The sequence below is a fragment of the Lutjanus erythropterus genome, chromosome 17 (genome assembly GCF_056507025.1).
Source record: "Lutjanus erythropterus isolate fLutEry1 chromosome 17, fLutEry1.hap2, whole genome shotgun sequence".
NCBI lineage: Eukaryota > Metazoa > Chordata > Actinopteri > Lutjaniformes > Lutjanidae > Lutjanus > Lutjanus erythropterus.
In genome coordinates this window covers 14,632,177-14,651,090 of record NC_139333.1, presented here as the reverse complement: position 1 = coordinate 14,651,090, position 18,914 = coordinate 14,632,177, and the positions used below count along the sequence as shown (strand labels likewise).

Genomic DNA, 18,914 nt, shown 5'->3' with positions numbered 1-18,914 from the left:
GGTCTAAAGACCACACCAAGATTCTCAGAGTAAGTTATACACTCAAAGTTAATATACATTAATATTTACATTGGCAACAGTTTCAGCCTCATTACAAAGCTTCATGTCTCTTCAGTGTTCTTGTAGGTTAGGTGACAAACAACTAAAGCTCTTAAAGGTAGTTCAGTTTATAACTGCTATCCATTCAGGGAGCATATTATAAAAGATCAGATTTAAATAATATAATAACCAGCCCACCAAAGCAAATATCCTACACTGAAGAGTTTAATAACATACAGTAAACCATTTAAAACAATTGACTTAAATGTTAAGCTGTGTTAAATGCTAGCATATTTTTATTATTAAAAATGTATATTATAATAAGATATTCACTCAAAGCATTAGAATCCATCTTTTTCTCGTTCTTTTGTGGTTTTGTTCAGTTTGGTGCAATGCCTTATACAATCTTCTATTAAAACGCTTCATGTTTATCCAAAGAAGTTTGTTGCACTGAAGTACTATGCTATGCGACTGCAGTGAGGTGTGATAACTTTCAGCTGATCAGTACCAGCTAAGAAGCAGTTTTGAATCAAGGGAAGAAGAACAGGCACACAACAGTGTTCTGAGCGCAGACACCCAGGTTGTTGTTATGGACTGAAAACTAGTTCGGGTGGCAAGATTGAAATCCACACATTTCAAACGCTGTGGTGGCTTTGGTTGTGATTTCTGCAGCCACCTCGCTGGCACCCACCTGTCCAATCTGTGAACATGCAAAAAGAAAAAGATACAAGGATTGACATGTCAGCATTTAAATCAGATGACAAAACAAATGATTTTACCTGATATTCCTTTAATAGTCACACACAATTTCAAACGCAACAAATTAAAAATAGCCATAGCTGTGCCAGTGACACACAGAAGTGAACACACACATCAAATGCACATTCTTCCATGCTGGTCAACAACTAGTTCTGCTCCTCTGCACTTTTGTAACCACATGTAGATCTGATCTTTATGATAATTTAATGAATGTAAAGCTTTCTGTGTGTTCCCTGACAAGTGGGCCATTGCATGGTATGATGGTCTCTAAGGAGCCAACACCCCCTTCTGTTTGGACACAACGGACAAATATGTGGAATAAGTATGTAGTTTAAAAAAAAAAAACTCCAGGACAGCAGGGACAGAAATTAAAAGAGTTGGAAAGCATGGGATGGGATGCATATTTGGGATGTATAAAGCTAACTGCATGTGTCTTCAGAACTGCTTGCTGGATGGTCAAATAACTTTGGAAACCCTCCCCCCACACACACACCTTTCCAATGTCGAATTCATCAGCATCTGCTTTCCTCTTCTTGTTTCTTGTACTTAAGCAACTCTGGAAAAAAAAAAGGAAAATTGTGTTAACAACTCAAACACTTAACACAACTTAGCACTGGGATCCTGGGAAAAAAAGGGTGAGATATTTAGAATATAAAAGAAATTAAGGTTGAACACAGCTTTAAAATGTTATGGCAGGACATGACCTTAATAGCCAAACTGTTGCACACCTGCTGATGACTTTAACATTTAATTTTCCTATAATTCATCAAAAAAAAGTTTGAAAATAAGAATGGTGCATTACTCTGTATCAACCTAATAATCCAATTACAACATGACCTGATAGGGTACAGAACCAACAACACCAAACTCAACTGATGGATTGGAGAAAGGACTGATATTTATTTCATTACAGAACATACAACATGTTGTTTTTTGAATCATTTGCAAAAAAATCATGAGTATTAAATCACAGTAACGAGTCATACCTTCTTTCAGTCTCCTTATTTCTTCTGACTTTATTTGAAGCTGCTGCTCAAGCACATGACATTTGGCACAACCTGCAATACAGTTTGAATCATTACATTACTGAGGACAAGATTTTGTTAAATCTTTTATCTTGCCTTTTTTATTTCCTATCAGATTAGTGAGAGTGATTTATAACGACTCCTGCTTCCTACAGTCAACTTTTCCTTTGTCAACATATCAGTTGTGTCACTTCTTTATGGACAAGTATAACTAATGTACTGGAAATTAATTTCAGAAGTAATAGTGGTTCACTCGTTTTTATTTAAATCATGGACTGTATATCATGACCATTATGACTGAGTAAGAGCTACACAAAACGTGTGATTAACTGAAATGTCACCAAGAAAGACATCTGATACAGGAAAAAAAATGAAGTTGCTCTCCAAACCTAAAGACAGACATACAGCTACAAGGTCCTAATATGCCTGTACATGAAGCCTCTTACAGAATATACCACAGAGGTTACTGAAGCTGTCAAGTAGGCACCTCACATCAGATGTCTGATTAAGTTAATCCCATCCTCAGTTGTCTATTTCAGTATCTCAGCACTCCCAACTTACCATGGCCTTGGGTCTTAGGTAGCAGAGCTTTCTGGCTGGTTACAGGCGGCTTCAGGGCTCTGCCTCTGGTAACAGCATTGCAAGATACTGATGTTTCAGCACTGCTGGCTGGCACTGCAGCATCTGAAAGCATGTGATAAAAAGCAGGCAAATAACTCACAAAAAAGTCAGACAGTCCAGCTTACCAAGACCATTGATTTTTTTTTCCACAATCTGCTCATATCAGAGCATTATGATACAATCCCAACCTACCATCTCTTTGGATTTTAGCTGGCAAAGCTCTCTGACTGATTGCTGGTCGTTTCAGGTTCTTAGGCTGGTTTGTAGCATCAGAAGATGTTGAAGCTTCACTATTACCAGACAGTACAGGAGCATCTGAGAGGAGGAGAGAAAAGTGTGAGGCAGGTTGGTTATGCCTATTCAGTGAGCTCAGAAAAGTCCGATTTTTTGAACACCATCGCATCAACTGTTGTCAGTTAGCTTTTGTGCAAATATCAACAATGCCAGTCTTAAAAATGTTCAAGAAAATAGGGTGTTCTTTTACAGCAATTACCCATTTTCTTCTTCTTTGCTGTTGGCAAAGCTTCGCCTCTGGTTAAAGGATGTTTCTTTGCTTGTGAGCTCTTTGTTGCAGGGCTAGTAGCTGTTAGTGTATAAAAAGAGAGAAAAGAAATTATTACAATAAAATTAATGACCATGCACATCACAAAAGACAGCCACAGTGCCGATCCATTCCCGAGTGCAGATAATACAGAAAGGCACTCATTCCCATTTTAAAAAAGTGTGGAAAATCTGTTGAAAATAATTATTTTCACATTATTATTTTATTATAAATAAAAGTCAAATCACTTGTTTTTTTCATGGGTTCTCAAGTGTTGCTGATAATAATTACTTACTTGATTGCTTAGATAGCCACTGTGCTTTCTGCACTTAGTTTAGTTTCTTTCTTCAGAAATACAACTGTACAGGAATATCGCATGTATGCACAGCAGCACCCAACTTAATGTCAAATTTACGTACATTTATTTTCCATGTTTGTGACTGGATATCAGAGCAGCCATTAAAGCACACAGTTTGGCCACAGTATGAGTACCTGTAGGTCCACGGGGTTTGTCTGTGCTGGAAGAAGCTGGTGCGTTGCTTCTTGCTGATGGCGGCCTGAGACTTGGTGCAGCTCTCTGGATGCCTGATGGGATGCAACTCAGTGCCGGTTTCCGCAAGCCAGGATTGGGCAGTTTGGATGCTAACGTCAGCACAAAGGCAAGACAGTGTGGATAGTGGATAACAAATATAACATATCCTATTCAGAGAGCATTATTACTGTATGGAGCTAAAAGAATGAGTGAATAACTAGTACTAAGAAACAAAACTACAACCTTTGTCTAAAAATATAACCTGAAACAAATTAATATTAGTTCATAGCGTGCAGTGATGCTTACAATCCTATTATCCTATCATATTTTTAATAATTTACTCTTAACATTTATAAGGGATTAAAACTGAAATCTATCAAGCCCATCCTAAAAATAAGACACACACAGCCTACCTGCAGTTGTAGCACGCAAGTTGTAGGAGGTGGATATTCCTGTAGTCTTTAATACAAAAGAATAAAGAAAGTCAATACATGCAGTAAAAGCTTGAATAGATGTGGATATAACATATAAAACTGAGTATATTTGATCCATTTCATTTAACAAAAGCTGCACATTTTATACACTCAGTACTTTACAAAGACATTCAATGTTTAAAATCCTACCGCTTGAGATGCATCAGAAGCAGCAGTATTTCTCAAAGCTTCGGCTTGAGTTCTTTGTCTTGTCATAGGCAGGCCTGACATCAACGGCTCAAACTTTCCTGGAAGCATGGAAGCCGGCTTGAATTTCAACAACTTGGAAGGAGGTTTCAGAGGAGGCAAAAGGGACTTAACAGCAGGTTGTGTCAAAAATGTTTTCCGATCACAGATGATATTTGATGGAACATCTGATGACACCTGACCGTCTGGCTTAGTGGGACCATCCCCGTAAAGTTTCTTCTGCGCCCCTATAATTTTGCCCTCTTCTTGTTCAATATGGAAGTTGAACATTTTGCAGTTAGGCATTGGTGTTGAAGTGACCAAAGAGTCTGACCTTAACTCTAGAGTATCATCCAAATTTAATGTGTTTGCTTTGTTGTCCTCTGCATCTATGCTTTGATGGGCAAACATGTCAGAAAGACGGTCTCTAATAGGACCTGAGTGTGAATGATCCTTAGTGTCATGTCGACCAGCTTCAGAAGCTACCTCCACAGCTGGAGTAGCTTCAAATGTGCTCTCAGGGGAGTCAGCCATCTTAGAACCAGGGTCTTCTGAACTAGTTGTCCCATTTTGTTTTGGTGGTTCAGGAGGGTGGACTTCAGAATTGCTGTCTTTGGAGCTACTTGGTGCATTACAGACTTTAGGAGGAGAGGGCTTGTCCAAAGTGCTCTGGTGACTGTCACTTGAGCTTGTCTCTGAGATAGTTATTGTGCCATTCTGTTTGGAGGGAGATTTCATATCCAAAGTGTTGTTCCTACTTGAGCTCGCTTCTGAGACAGTTATTGTGGCATTCTGTTTGGAGGGAGATTTCATATCCAAAGTGTTGTTCCTACTTGAGCTCGTTTCTGAGACAGTTATTGTGGCATTCTGTTTGGCAGGAGTTTTAGTATCAAAAGTGTTGTTCGGAAGGTTGCAGGTTGTAGGTGCAGCTTCCCCTAAAACAGTATTGCCAGTGGATTTTCGAAAAGAGTGCCTATCAAAAGTGACGTTCTGTACATCACATGAATCACTTGACTTTAGAGCCGAGCAATTTTGATTAATATTGGAAGAAGTTTCAGTGGTGCTTTCAGAGACTGAAGTAGTCTGATTTAAAGCGTCAATTTCCACTTTGGGACTCCCTGCAGTAGATGGAGGAAGATCTAGTGTCCTGTTCTGAGGACAGATCTTGACCTGATCACTCTCTGCTTTGGGACTATTTACATTAGAAGGGGGAAGATCCAGTGTCCTATTCTGAGGGCCAGATATTTGATTGGAAGTGTTTAAACTGATAGAGGCACTCTCTGCTTTGGGACTGTTTACATGAGATGATGAAAGGTCCAGTGTCCTATTCTGAGGGCACAGAATTTGAGCAGAAGTGTTAACACTGGTAGAAGCACTCAGACTGGACTGCTCGGCAACAGTAAATGTGTTGTTCACAGACCCTGGTTTTGGGCTTGGTTCTGGCACCTTGCCGGTTAACTGAGTGTCACTGCTGGTGAGTAGCTCTTCATCGTTGCCTTCCACGTTATTTGAGGCCACCACAGGTTCACCGTGAAGCTCAGGAGTGATATTCTTTGAACTAGTGTCACATTGTGTATCAGACTCAGCACAATGAACAGACATGTCACTGGAGGAACTTATGTCATGGGTAACATTCACAGGATGGGTAAGAAGTGCATCCTCAGCTGATGTTTGGATCTTCTCTCTTTGTCCACTGCATTCCAATGAAGGCTGACCGTTTTCCGAAACACTGTTCATAGAAATGTCCTGAGTTACTTCCAAGGTAGCTTTTGGTATGTTCTCACCCATACACTTATCAGATTGTTCACTAAAGGAACTTAGGGTTTGGGTGACGTTGCCATCAAGAGTTCTTGACAAATCCTCACTTTGAACTGTGTCCAATGTGCCAGGCTCTGCCACAATTTGTCCACTGAGCGCAGAGGAAGGCATGTCTTTTTCCAAACCACTGACTGGCGAAATATCCTGTGTGACATCTAAGGAGGACATTTCCCCTCGTGGTGAAAACTCTGAATCACGTGTCACATCGAGGAGAGTAATTTCTGGGAAGTATCTGTCATCCAGCCAGCGCAGAGGAGCATCTATGCTCTCTGGGATGTCAACCATCTCAGCGTTAATGTCTTTTCTATCTGGTGTTGCATTATATCTTGACATTTCAAGAGGGTGGACTTTAGCATTACAGACTTTTGGAGCAGAAAGCTTGTCCATAGTACGCTGGTCACTTGAGGTGGTTTCTGACATGGTTATTTTGCCATTCTGTTTAGAAGGAGGCTTAGTATTTAAATGCCTATCAAAAGTGACATCCTGCACATCACACAAACCAGCTAGCTTGCCAGCTGAACTACTCTGATTAATAACAAGGGAAGTTTCAGTAGTGCTCTTAGAGACTGAGCTGGCCTGATGTATTTGAGCCTGGGTCTTCGCAGAACCAGCTGTTACAGGTGTAGAAGGCACGCTGTCAGGAAGAGCCGAGTCATTTTTAGTCAGATGCATCATGGAATCAGATGTAACATCAAGAAGAGTAATTTCTGGCAAGCATTCGTCATCCAGCCAGCACACAGGAGCATTTTTGTGGCTACTGGAGAAATGCGAGTTGGTATGTTGGTTAGAACCTCTACTTGATTTTTGGCCATTTGCTGCTGTGTTGGCCAGATAAGGATTGTCTTCATGTTTTAAAGGCTCTGGAGATGGACATTTATTGCCAATGTTCAAGTATTTTAAAATTGGTGTTAGAGCAGACTGGAGACCAGAGAGCCGTAACTTTGCCTTACTGCTTGCTGGAGCTGGGGTTGAAAAGGGTTGAGAGAGAGGCTCATTCTCTTCACTTGGCTCTGTAGAGGAAAATCCCTCCACATCTCCTACTTGAATCTTGAGCTTTGAAGTCCCAGCTGCAGTGGTGGCTCCTGGTGGAATGTTTTCACGGCATTCATCAGCCTCGTGATTTTCCTGAGTACATGAGGTTTGCACTGTTGTCTCATTGGCCATGCTAGAAGATTTTCGTTTTTGCTTTCACAGGAAGAAACTATGGGTCTCTTCAGGGTTTTTCAAGACGGAGCACACTACTTAGTCTTCTTGACGCATATCTCCCCAAGTGTCTTCTCAGACTCTCCGTGCCTGCAGCCTGTGGATTAAACCATATAATTAGGCTAATGCAAAACGCAATACGAAACCATCCTTGCCAGCTCTGAGATCGAAATGGCTTTAAAGGGTCAGTTCATTCTAAAACTGGAATGCTTTCTTGCAAGATTTAATAGAACTAGATGGCACTCCTCTTGCAGCACTCACAGCACCCCCCCCTTAAAAGAAAAAAGAAAAATTGAAAAACTCAAGAACATTGTCTGTTTCCAGAAATCATGACTCAATTTCTCAAGATACTTCACAGTACTTTTTGTGAGCGGTTTCATGAAAGACCTATTTTCTTTCTGCCCAACTCCATAGCCAGCCCTATCACTGCACAGAAGGAAGTGTGCATCTATTTGGTGATAAGAGGCTTGTGACAGCCCAGGATGTAAACATTAATGGTGTCCTCCTCAGCTGAGCCTCCATGAGCAGATGCACACTTTCATTCAGCAGAAAGAAAGTAATTCCTACAACAGTTCACAAAAAGGTCTGTGGAGCATTTTGAGTGACCTGGTCATATTTTTTTTGGAAAGAGACATCACTGTTGAGTTTTTCAAATGTTTTTTTTTTTAGGTGCTTTGAGAACCACAGACAAAGTGCCACCTCCAAAACTCGGCAACTCGCCATTTAAAACACCAACTAACATAACATTTTAAAAACTTCTTGTGTATATGCTGGTTGGTAAAACTAACAAACAGGCACAAAAAGACAAATCAAATACAAACAGTTCACTATTCTCAAATAAAGCCTACTCATGACAACTGGCATTCACTTCTGTCATGTAATTTAGCACTGACAGTACATGATGATCATAGGACTTCCATACTGAGGCTGTTTGGCCAACTTAAATGACTGCCTTCAGTTTAACGTTAGTTCGGGTGAAAACACATAACACATAATAGCTAAATAAGACAAACCAGCAGAGACGGATCACAGACTGCGCAGGTAACATACACAACATGACAGTTTCAGAAAGAGAAGAACCCAACATTACCGATGTTGTTTTGTCAGGTTTTATATTGAGAATAGACCAACTAACGTTAGTGATGTTATGAGCATGAGATGAGGCAATCCCAAAAGCAGGCTAAGCTAACGTTAGCACAATATCGTTAGTTGGTGAAACACAAACAACTCTGACTCACCTGTCTCAACAGGAACTTCTGGTGGAGGTTTATGTCTGAGAGAATATTTAAAATTGTTTTTGATACCCAACTCTGTTCAGTGAAACGCCAACGTCAACTGAATGTCAAAATAACATCGTAAAGTTTTTTGAAACGGAGCGCCGCACCAGGCTCTGGTTCAAACGTCAGTTTTCCTCACGCTCATTGGATAATTCTAACCAATCACAGCGCACGACTTCTTCTTCGTGTGTTATAGAGTGAGTGATGTTCATACATGGAGCAATGCTGCCATCCAGTGTCATGTTTAAACGAGATTTAAAAATTAAATGCGTATCCGTGATTACTGTCCTCTGCGAGTTTTAAAATCCTCTTTATCATAATGAGTATCTCTCTAATTCCATTTCCACACAATAAACAACTGAACAGTGACATATAAAACAGAAGAGAGATAATACTTAAAAAAAAGATATACCATAAAGAAAAATAAAAGAAATAATATAAAAATATACAGGAGAGGAGTCATACAGGTACAGTTTAGTTCCTCTATTAAGTTATGCACAAAACAATTTATGCATATTAACTTTTTTTTGTTCAGTGTAATAACACCAATACTAACTAAATTTAATACCAATATCAAAATATTATGCAAGTAACAACTTAACATACTATCAGTTTTGTATTTTACTGTATTTGTATTTTATTTTGTGGGAAAAAGTGCTATGTCTGGCTGATCACTTTGTAAACACTATACTGTTGAAAACATATACTTAGTACTGATCCATCATAACATTATGGGTGGCAAATTTAACCTATATCATTGAGTGGAAAAGCATAACAAACCTCTTTGCTTCCTTTCAGAGGAGCTCACTGGTTGGCATGTAGTACATTATATAGTCTGAAAATTATGTCAGTCATACACTATGGTCTTCACAGTCAACAGATCTCAACCCAGTTGGACACATTATAGGAGATTTGGGACTGACACACCATCAACGCAACACAAGATGAGAGTTGTTCTGAGAGCTCAGTGTGGTCCAACAATTTACTTAAGACACTTACAGCATGTTGAATTTCCCCCCACAGAAATCCAAGGCCCATATTGCATGGACTACTCAATCCCTGAAGTCCTTTACATAAACTGAGGGGATTAACATTCAATTAAAATGTGATTTAAGGCTATGATGACTGTGTGTCCTAAAAACCAACTGAGGCCACATATAAGCACTTTTGTATAAGAAAATACCATTTACTTTTTCAGTTAAGCTTTATTACAAAAGTCACACATAGGGTGCATAATTGACACAATGAAATGATTTCATCACTATATTCAGTTTGATAATACACCAAAAATAAAGCTATTTGTATATTATATTCAACTATTAATACAGAGCATTACAATTCATATTCCTCTCATTCTTTTGTGGTTTTCTTCAGTTTGTTCTTCAGCTCAGACATAAGTGGATTTCCAAATCTGTGGAAACACAAGAAAAACAAGAATCAGAGAACGTTTGAACGCAAGATGCTGAATATAATAATATCAGTACTCAGAGACGTGACTTTACCCTGCATGTCCTGGTGGCATCCATTTAGGTTTGTGTGGGGTTTCATCTTGTTTAGCAGTGTCACTCTTCTCCACTGGCTTTGTCTCAGGTTCCTGTTGACATTGTGACATTTCAATAATGCACATACCTCCACATAAGAGAAAACTTAGTTTCAGCAAACATTATAGTACCTGTGAGACGGTGTCAGGGCTATTTTCATCCTTCATCAACCGTTGTGTCTTTTTTAAAACAGGAAAACCTGCGCCAAGCCCTAAAAAACAAAAGTGGGATCATTTACAGTTTATGAATTATAACTGGGCATAAAATATAGAGAGCTGCAATGATTAGTCAATTGTTTTGATTTTTTAAAAAAATGTCCAAAATATCAGATTCCATCCTCTCAAATGTGAATATTTTCTGATTTTATTAGTCCTCTATGACAGCAAAATGGATAACTTTGGGATGTGGAAAAACACAAGACATGAGGATGTCGCTTTGAGAAACAGTGATCGTCATTTTCTGACAATTCATGGACCAAACAACTAACAACCATGTTGTGAATTACCTACCAGGCAGTTTTATTCCAATGCCCAAACCTCCCAAAGGTACACCTGCAGGGACTTTGACAGGCGGACGTGAAGAGGGCATGGGATCCACTGAGGGCATATGTAGCAGGGAGCGGGGGTCTTTGGGTGGCCTCACACGAGGGTTTTTAACAGCAATTCTTGACCTTTGCGCAGCAAAATCCAGCATAAAAGCATCCACCTGCAACAACCAAAACCACTAAATTCACACCATCTTTGCAGGTTATGAAAAATGTCTGATTTTAATGTATGAATTTTATTCATTTATTTGAAGGGATAGTTCGGATTATTTGCATGAGGGATTTATCAATAGTCAGTGTATTACCTAGAGTAGATGATGGTGGTCAACACCAGTACAGAGGCTAAGCAATGAACTGCTGTGGACAGGTTGAACAACACAAGGTATTTTAGCCACCTAAAAACACTGTTTAGAGTCCACACGGGTCCTCTCTCTTCTTTCACACTGGGGGGTGTGCTGACCAACATCTACTGTAGGTAATGCACTAACTATTGATAAGAACCTCATACAACCCCACATCAAACAATCCAAACTATTCCTTTAACAAGTCATTTTTATGGTTAAATATGTTAAATATGAAACAATACCTCCATCACATCTTCAGACTCTGACGTTGGCTTTTGTGCTACCTCAGCCCTGTTTAGCCCGGGCAGTATATCAGTAATATCTTCTGAACATCTGGGTTGTGGTTTGTCCAGTGAAGGCAACTTCAATAACTCAGATTCGGTGCAGGTGTCGTCTTGTGATCCAGATTCTGTCGACACATTTCCCTCTTGTAATGAAGCCTCTGAGCCACTTCTAGATCGTCCTGAGTCAGCGTGTTCGATTTTGTCTAGAGAGTCAGACATCATTGTCTTCAGAGGCTCATCTTCAATATTTGTTTTCTCAACTTCAGTGTCTTTCCAATCAGTTTTTCTTGTTAGGTCTGTTATGTCAGCCTCATTCTCTTTCTCCAATCCAGTCTCTTTGTCTGATTTTTCTTGTGATTTATCCAATTCCTGATCTAGATGTCTGGCCTCTGATGATGTAAGTCCTGAATCAGCATGAAATCCTGATTCCTCCTCTTTCAGATATGATTGCCTTGTCTGAAGTGTTTCCTGCATCAATAAATCCTGAGATTGAGAGTTGGGTTGTTGTGTAGACACTTCAGAGATGTCTGGTGATTCAGATATATCAGCCAATATGTCAGACATGCCTTGAAATGAACCTGCACCAGTTGCTTTCAGCTGCTGAGTTTCACTACTCTGCGTGCCATATTCACAGAGAGACTGGTCTGAAAATCCAGACTCTGCTGTTGATGAAGACATTTCTGTGTCACTCACAGACTCCACAAGCTGCACTTCACCCTTCTCTGAGTGCACTGATGACATTTCATCTTGGTCATCATTTGATGGGTCTATTTCCGTATCCACTTGTTGTCCAGGCTTGGGCATGTCTTGTTGTTTTGCGCCATCTGTGTCCTCTGAAGAGGCCGCCTGTATCCACAAGTCAAGGATCTCCTCATCAATCACATCTGGACGTCCACTGACTGGGCTAACTGTTTGTTCAGCGTAACTGCCCTCTGATTCTGTCACATTCTTTGTTGTTTCTTCTGGTGATTCTGCAGTCAAATCTTTTGGTTCAGACTCACTTGTCTTTGTTCCATCACTGATTATCTCGGGCACTTCGCCTGATAGTTGATCTTTTGTCTGCACTACCTCAGATTCTGCAATCAAACTATTTTCTGCAGCTACCGGCAGATTTAGAATTTCCATCTCATTTTTTTTCTGCACATCATCCTCTGCTGCCTCCTCCTCAACTCCACAGCCCATTTCCTCCATGTCTATCCCTGCATCTACCATTTCTACAGGACTATCTTCAAGTAATTTAGGTTCAGTCTTAACTGACTCTTTCAGGAATCCAGATTCAGTAAAGTCTTCTAGCAAACTGTAGCTGTTTTGGTCTGAGTTTGTGGCATCTACAGGTTCAACTGTCTCCGGTGCTTCAGCCTTGAGGAACATTAAAGTTTCTCCAGCAGCACATATCCCTTCATCTAACTCATATTCAACCAGTAGCTCTTCAGTCCCGTCTTGGACCTCTTTTGGAAAGCCAATGTCTGACTCAAATTCCTTCTCTGAGTGTCTGATCCCGGTCTTCATTGGGTCAACCGATAAATTTCCTCCCTCTTCTTCAAATAAAAGTCTTGAGGCTTGAATTACTGGTTCAACCAGTGGCTTCTCTGTTTGTTGTGGCTCCACCGAAACCAAATCAAAACTTTCCTTAGTATCTAATATGCTTTCTTGTTCCTCTTCCATATGCTCAGCTCCGATGCTACAGCCACTGTTTTGAAGGCTTTCTGAGTCTTTGCTCTCCACCTCTTCTGGTAATTGCTGGATTTCCTCACAATCTTCTACTTCCAGGAACCTTTGTGTTGTATTTTCATCTGCCTCTGCTGGCTCATTGTTGTATTCAGGAACTCCCTCTTGTGTTTCCTCACATGTTGGAGAGTTTAGCTCCTGCGACACAACAATCCGGCCTTCACATATGTCCTGGGGAGTATTTTTAAACTCTGTGCTTGTTTCCTGTCTAGTCTCGCCTTCAGGTTTTACTGTAACTGAGGTGGCTCTACTTGCTACTTCCAAGGAACCTTCTTGGTCAAGCCTCTCTTCTTCTTGATTTTTATCAAAAAATCTCTCATCTACAGGAATGTCTGTTGGCAAAGCAAATTTTCCAGTGATCACTTCACCATGGCTTTCTGTATCAACATCATCTGACTCTCTTGTTTTGGAGTCATTAGCCACATCCTCTTGTCTTCCATCTGTGAATTCAGCTGTGTGCAGCTCTGTTTTAGGAATCTGTACAACTTCTTCACCACATGTAACATGTCCAGTTGAAATGTCTTCTTCTTGATGGTCTTTGATGTCCTGCTCTGGCACTTCATCTATTGTCTGGTTGTTTGCAGCCTCACTCACATTTTCTTGCTCAATCTCATCCTCTTTCTCTTTTGCATCCTCATCTTTATCGCTTTCACTTCTTTGAGCCATCACACTCTCTTGTCCAACAACAATGAGCTCATCCTCAAACACAATGCCACTTTTGTCAAGGGCAGTTTGTAATTCAACATGCAGTGAGGCAAAGCTCGGGTCTTCCTTGAAATCTCTGTCATCATTTGACAACTCCTCGTGGACTGAGAGCTGACTTTCAACTTGTCTCGCTCCATCATCAGACTTGTTTTCATTTTCAGAGGCCAGCAGCAGCAACACACTCTCACTGTCTTTAACTTCCTCATGCATCACTGCTGTATCTGCCTCATGCTGCTGCACCCTTGCCTCTTCTATGTGCATGGTATCCTCCTCCTCTAGACTCAAAGCTGTAACTGTGCACAATTTTACCTCATCTGTTTTCAAATCTTGTTCATCTTCATGGTGCATTTTCTCATCTTCTTGAACTTGGATCTTTATCATGGTTTCATCAATGTTTTGATCATCCAGTGTCACTGCCCTCTCAGTGGTGTCCTCAGCACCAGTTTCAACACCATCTGACTCTCTTGTGGCGTCTTTGGCCACATCCTCTTGTTCTCCATCAGTGAATTCAGCTGTTTTAACATTCTGTACGACTTCTTCAACGCACATCATATGTGTAGTTAAACTGTCCTCTTCTTGACTGTCTTCAGTGGCTGATTTAATGTCCTGCTCTGGCACTTCATCTATTGTCTGTTTGTTTGCAGCCTCATTCACATTTTCTTGCTCGATCTCATCCTCTTTCTCTTTTGCATCCTCATCTTTATCACTTTCACTTCCTTTAGCCATCACACTCTCTTGTCCAACAACAATGAGCTCATCCTCAAACACAATGCCACTTTTGTCAAGGGCAGTTTGTAATTCAACATGCAGTGAGGCAAAGCTCGGGTCTTCCTTGAAATCTCTGTCATCATTTGACAACTCCTCGTGGACTGAGAGCTGACTTTCAACTTGTCTCGCTCCGTCATCAGACTTGTTTTCATTTTCAGAGGCCAGCAGCAGCAACACACTCTCACTGTCTTTAACTTCCTCATGCATCACTGCTGTATCTGCCTCATGCTGCTGCACCCTTGCCTCTTCTATGTGCATGGTATCCTCCTCCTCTAGACTCAAAGCTGTGACTGTGCACAATTTTACCTCATCTGTCTTCAAATCTTGTTCATCTTCATGGTGCATTTTCTCATCTTCTTGAACTTGGATCTTTATCATGGTTTCATCAATGTTTTGATCATCCAGTGTCACTGCCCTCTCAGTGGTGTCCTCAGCACCAGTTTCAACACCATCTGACTCTCTTGTGGTGTCTTTGGCCACATCCTCTTGTTCTCCATCAGTGAATTCAGCTGTTTTAACATTTTGTACAACTTCTTCACTGCACATTACATGTGTAGTTAAACTGTCCTCTTCTTGACTGTCTTCAGTGGCTGATTTGATGTCCTGCTCTGGCACTTCATCTATTGTCTGTTTGTTTGTAGCCTCATTCACATTTTCTTGTTCAATCTCATCCTCTTTCTCTTTTGCATCCTCATCTTTATCACTTACACTTCTTTGAGCCATCACACTCTCTTGTCCAACAACAATGAGCTTATCTTCAGACACAATGCCACTTTTGTCAAGGGGCGCTTGTAATTCAACATGCAGTGAGGCAGAGTTTGGGTCTTCCTTGAAATCTCTGTCGTCATCTGACAACGCTTCATTGACTGAGGGTGGACTTTCAACTTGTCTCGCTCCATCATCAGACTTGTTTTCATTTTCAGAGGCCAGCAGCAGCAACACACTCTTACTGTCTTTAACTTCCTCATGCATCACTGCTGTATCTGCCTCATGCTGCTGCACCCTTGTTTCTTCTATGTGCATGGTATCCTCCTCCTCTAGACTCAAAGCTGTGGTTGCACACAATTTTACCTCATCTGTCTTCAAATCTTGTTCATTGTCACTGTGCATTTGATTGACTTCCTCCATTACTTGGATCTTTGTTGTGGTTTCATCCATTTTTTGGTCATCCAGTGTCACCATGCTCCCAGTTTCCTCCTCAGCACCAGCTTTTCCTCTGCTTTCCTCCATGTCTTCACTCTTTGCATCACCTGTAATTTCTTCATAGTCATTCTTCACTGGCGCCTCATTTGGTCCGTGAACTGCACATTCTTTTTGATCATCTTTTTTTGCAACAAGCAGCCCTACTTCATTATTTCCTGTTTGGATGAACTGTTCCTCTCTTGTTCCTTCACCTTGGTCAGATGCTTCGCTCTCACTGCCTCTGCTCAGCTGGGTTTTGCTCTCTTCATCAGGCCCTAAGTCGATGTCTGTGGTGCAAGGTTCCCAGGCAACAACCGGTCGAGATGAGCTAAGCACAGAAGCTGTCGCAAGATGCTGTTCCTCATCGACTTCTCTCCCGCTAGCGTCGCCCTCTGTAGGGCCGCAGTTTGCAGGCCGACTGTTGTCTGCAGATTCCTGGATGGAGTTCGGGTCATTTCTAACAATGTTCGGGGGCTCTGGTCTGAAGAATCTGCTGACAGCTTCGGTTATATAGTACTGAAAACAAGATGGTGAGAAAGAAAAAGAGACTTTTGACTTATTTCTGCTATTGATTAATCAGCATTTGTTCTGTATTTCTGATATAATTTGTTCAAAAGATTAAAAATTATTATACTTTAACTATACGGCCCAAAGTATATGGACACTCCTGTTCATATACCTCACAATACTCTTGGTCCAGGGTAGCATGTTTTCTATTGTTTGGGATAGGTCCTTTAGTTTGAGTTAAGGGAAATCTTAATGTTACATCACACAAGGCTATGCACACAATAGAGAACTTCCAGGTTTGCAGCAACACTATAGGGAAGGCCCTTTCCTGCTTCAACACAACAATGCCCCCAGACTCAAAGCCAAGTCCATAAATGGTTTCCTTAGTTTGGTGTGGAAGATCTTGACAGGCCTGTACAGAGCAGAGAGATCTCAAATCAAAATATCCGGAGTGAAATTAACAGAACTTTTTCACAGCAGGTGAAACTAACAACATTGATTGTGGTCCTATTTAAATCTGCAGTATTTTATTTTTTCTGCCATCTTGGGACAGTATATTGGGAAGTAAACACAAGACTTGCATCTTATGATATGTATTTCATGGTTTGTATGGTGACTGTGTTGCTCATCAGAGTGTTTTAAGTTCATGTTTCCTTTAAGCTCTGTTTTTGTCTGCTCCATCTCTTCTATATCTAGTTCTTTAGTTGCTAAATGCTGCACTATCTTCACCAGCTAGTAATCAATTAAGTGAAACAAAATGCCAATCCATTCTGATTATCAGGCTAATGAACAAACAAAAACAACTGTATGCCACAGCTGGAAACCAGGTTGATGAGAGCAGTGAAAGTGAACCAAAATAGCAAAGTTGTGGCTGTAAAACCAAAACAATTCATTACTACAAGCAGCACATTTCACATTAACCTTGAAGTCATATGATCCATTTTTACTATAAATACATTGATTAGAGCAGCTTTAGGCCTGCAATAATAGCAGGGCCCGGGACTCAAACCTTTAAAGGGAAAATTCAACATTTTTCATGTGGATGTCCAGTCAGTGTTGATGGTAAATGTAGTCATTTGAAGCAATAAAGTCCATAGTGCTGCTATATGGACCAAGAAAGCTGAGTTTTTCTGATTGCAGAGCTGTGCTGGCAGTGCCTACATGTACCAGAATGCACAGCGTGCAAGCTTCTGACACCTATGTCCAGTTGCCGTGTATCACCACCCTAGACTATAGCTATCACTCTGTTAGCCAAAACATATCGTTATGTGACAAAACTACTCATCTAGTACACCCCTCTGGCTACCCAGAGGCGGAGACCAATAGCATGTGACATCACCGGATGCAGGAAGATTTAGCAGCAGAAGAACAATAAAGCACACATTGAGGAATTGATTGCTTTAGCTGACTACATTTACCATTATCACTGACTGGAATACAAATTACATGTGCCAACTTATCCCTTTAAATGCAGCACAACCATCATGAATGACATACTTGTGCAAGAGTTTTTTTTTTTAAATGGGCCCATAAATTATATCATTTCCTAGGATGGTTTCTCACTAAACCACCAATAATCAATTCTAAATGAATGCTATAAGATAGTGTAAGTTCAAATCATTGTACAATGAATATGCAAAAATGTACAATTTTCTCTGCAGGCAAGTTTGAAAATGAACATGCATGAAAAACAAACTTCCTCAAAATACATTTTCATGAGTTAAAAGGAAGATCCTCTAGAAATCAACAGCAAACAATAAGAGTCTACATTAAACTGAACTTTGTCTTTATTTTCCTTAAATTTGGTAAATTTGACTCTCTTTCTCTAGGACAGTTTCGAGAAATTATTAAAAAATATATATAAGGAAATTATGGACATGCTTGTGTGTGTGTGTGTGTGTGTGTGTGTGTGTGTGTGTGTGTGTGTGTGTGTGTGTGTGCAAGGTACACAAACCCACAAAAACAGACAATGGGAGGAGGGAGAGAGAGACATTCACACTGTGTGGGTGAGAAGGTGGTGCACACAGACAGACAGAGAGACTTTAGTCCCCATTATTGCCTCTAACATTAAAGTTAAAGCAGATGTCACTCGTAAATAATGCAGCAGCTCACCCATACTGTCCAGAAAGTCCTCTCCACCCTGGCAGTGGGACCGTCGTTGTCCATCTTCAAACTTTCCTCCCCCCTGACTCTCTGACCATCTGACTGAATCTCCTCTGGATGTGATGACAGATCAAACCAGCCTGTTTGTTTAATTGTCCTTTTCAGGATTAATCAGAGACCCGATAGCAAGCGGATCCACCCACACGCGATGTCCGCTGGTAGTCACGGTTAAGTTCCTGATACTGACATATGTCCGGGGTATCATAATGAGGAAGAGGCTGATTAACACAGCTGAGTCGCCGGTGCATTGAGCCTACGTGTTGCACAGTTTGCGGATGTGCGCAGAGTCCGGCCGCAACATTGCACGCAATGGTTTCACAGATGATGTGTGAGACACTGGTGTTTTAAAATAAGTCTGCTGCCCACAGCATATTCCACTCATTAATAAGCATGGTGGAAACAGTGGACGTCCTGTGTGGGTCAGTGTCTCCATGACTGATTCTGCAAATTAGGACCAACTTCCACATATTAACAATAACATCCTAATCCTATGCACTAGTAGCATTGCTTTGGTTTACTGATATTTAGAGTAGGGGAGAGTGGGGTATGATGATACACTTTTAACTTATGTTGTCTTCTAGGCACGGAAAAATGAGACAGAAGTAAGTAATGAAAGTATTTCCCCTTTTGTCAGGATGTCTTCTATCAGTTGAAATGACAAAAATACATGTATG

General features: G+C 40.6%; 2 protein-coding genes across 2 annotated transcripts; both read right to left on the bottom strand.

Annotated features, from left to right (window-relative positions):
- Positions 1-216: 216 nt before the first annotated feature.
- LOC146311953 (uncharacterized) lies at positions 217-8,873 on the bottom strand. The gene is made up of 10 exons (XM_084741538.1): positions 8,436-8,873; positions 4,141-7,294; positions 3,931-3,976; positions 3,478-3,627; positions 2,938-3,027; positions 2,637-2,759; positions 2,385-2,507; positions 1,785-1,856; positions 1,292-1,354; positions 217-739 (listed from the first exon to the last, which is right to left on the bottom strand). The coding sequence occupies exons 2-9, from the start codon at positions 7,156-7,158 to the stop codon at positions 1,311-1,313; spliced, it is 3,666 nt and encodes a 1,221-aa protein (XP_084597664.1). The 5' UTR covers positions 7,159-7,294; positions 8,436-8,873; the 3' UTR covers positions 217-739; positions 1,292-1,310.
- Positions 8,874-9,659: 786 nt separating this feature from the next.
- On the bottom strand, positions 9,660-18,412 carry LOC146311952 (uncharacterized). The gene is made up of 6 exons (XM_084740776.1): positions 18,190-18,412; positions 11,146-16,086; positions 10,525-10,720; positions 10,147-10,226; positions 9,977-10,068; positions 9,660-9,885 (listed from the first exon to the last, which is right to left on the bottom strand). The coding sequence occupies exons 1-6, from the start codon at positions 18,241-18,243 to the stop codon at positions 9,825-9,827; spliced, it is 5,424 nt and encodes a 1,807-aa protein (XP_084596902.1). The 5' UTR covers positions 18,244-18,412; the 3' UTR covers positions 9,660-9,824.
- Between the last annotated feature and the right edge of the window lie 502 nt (positions 18,413-18,914).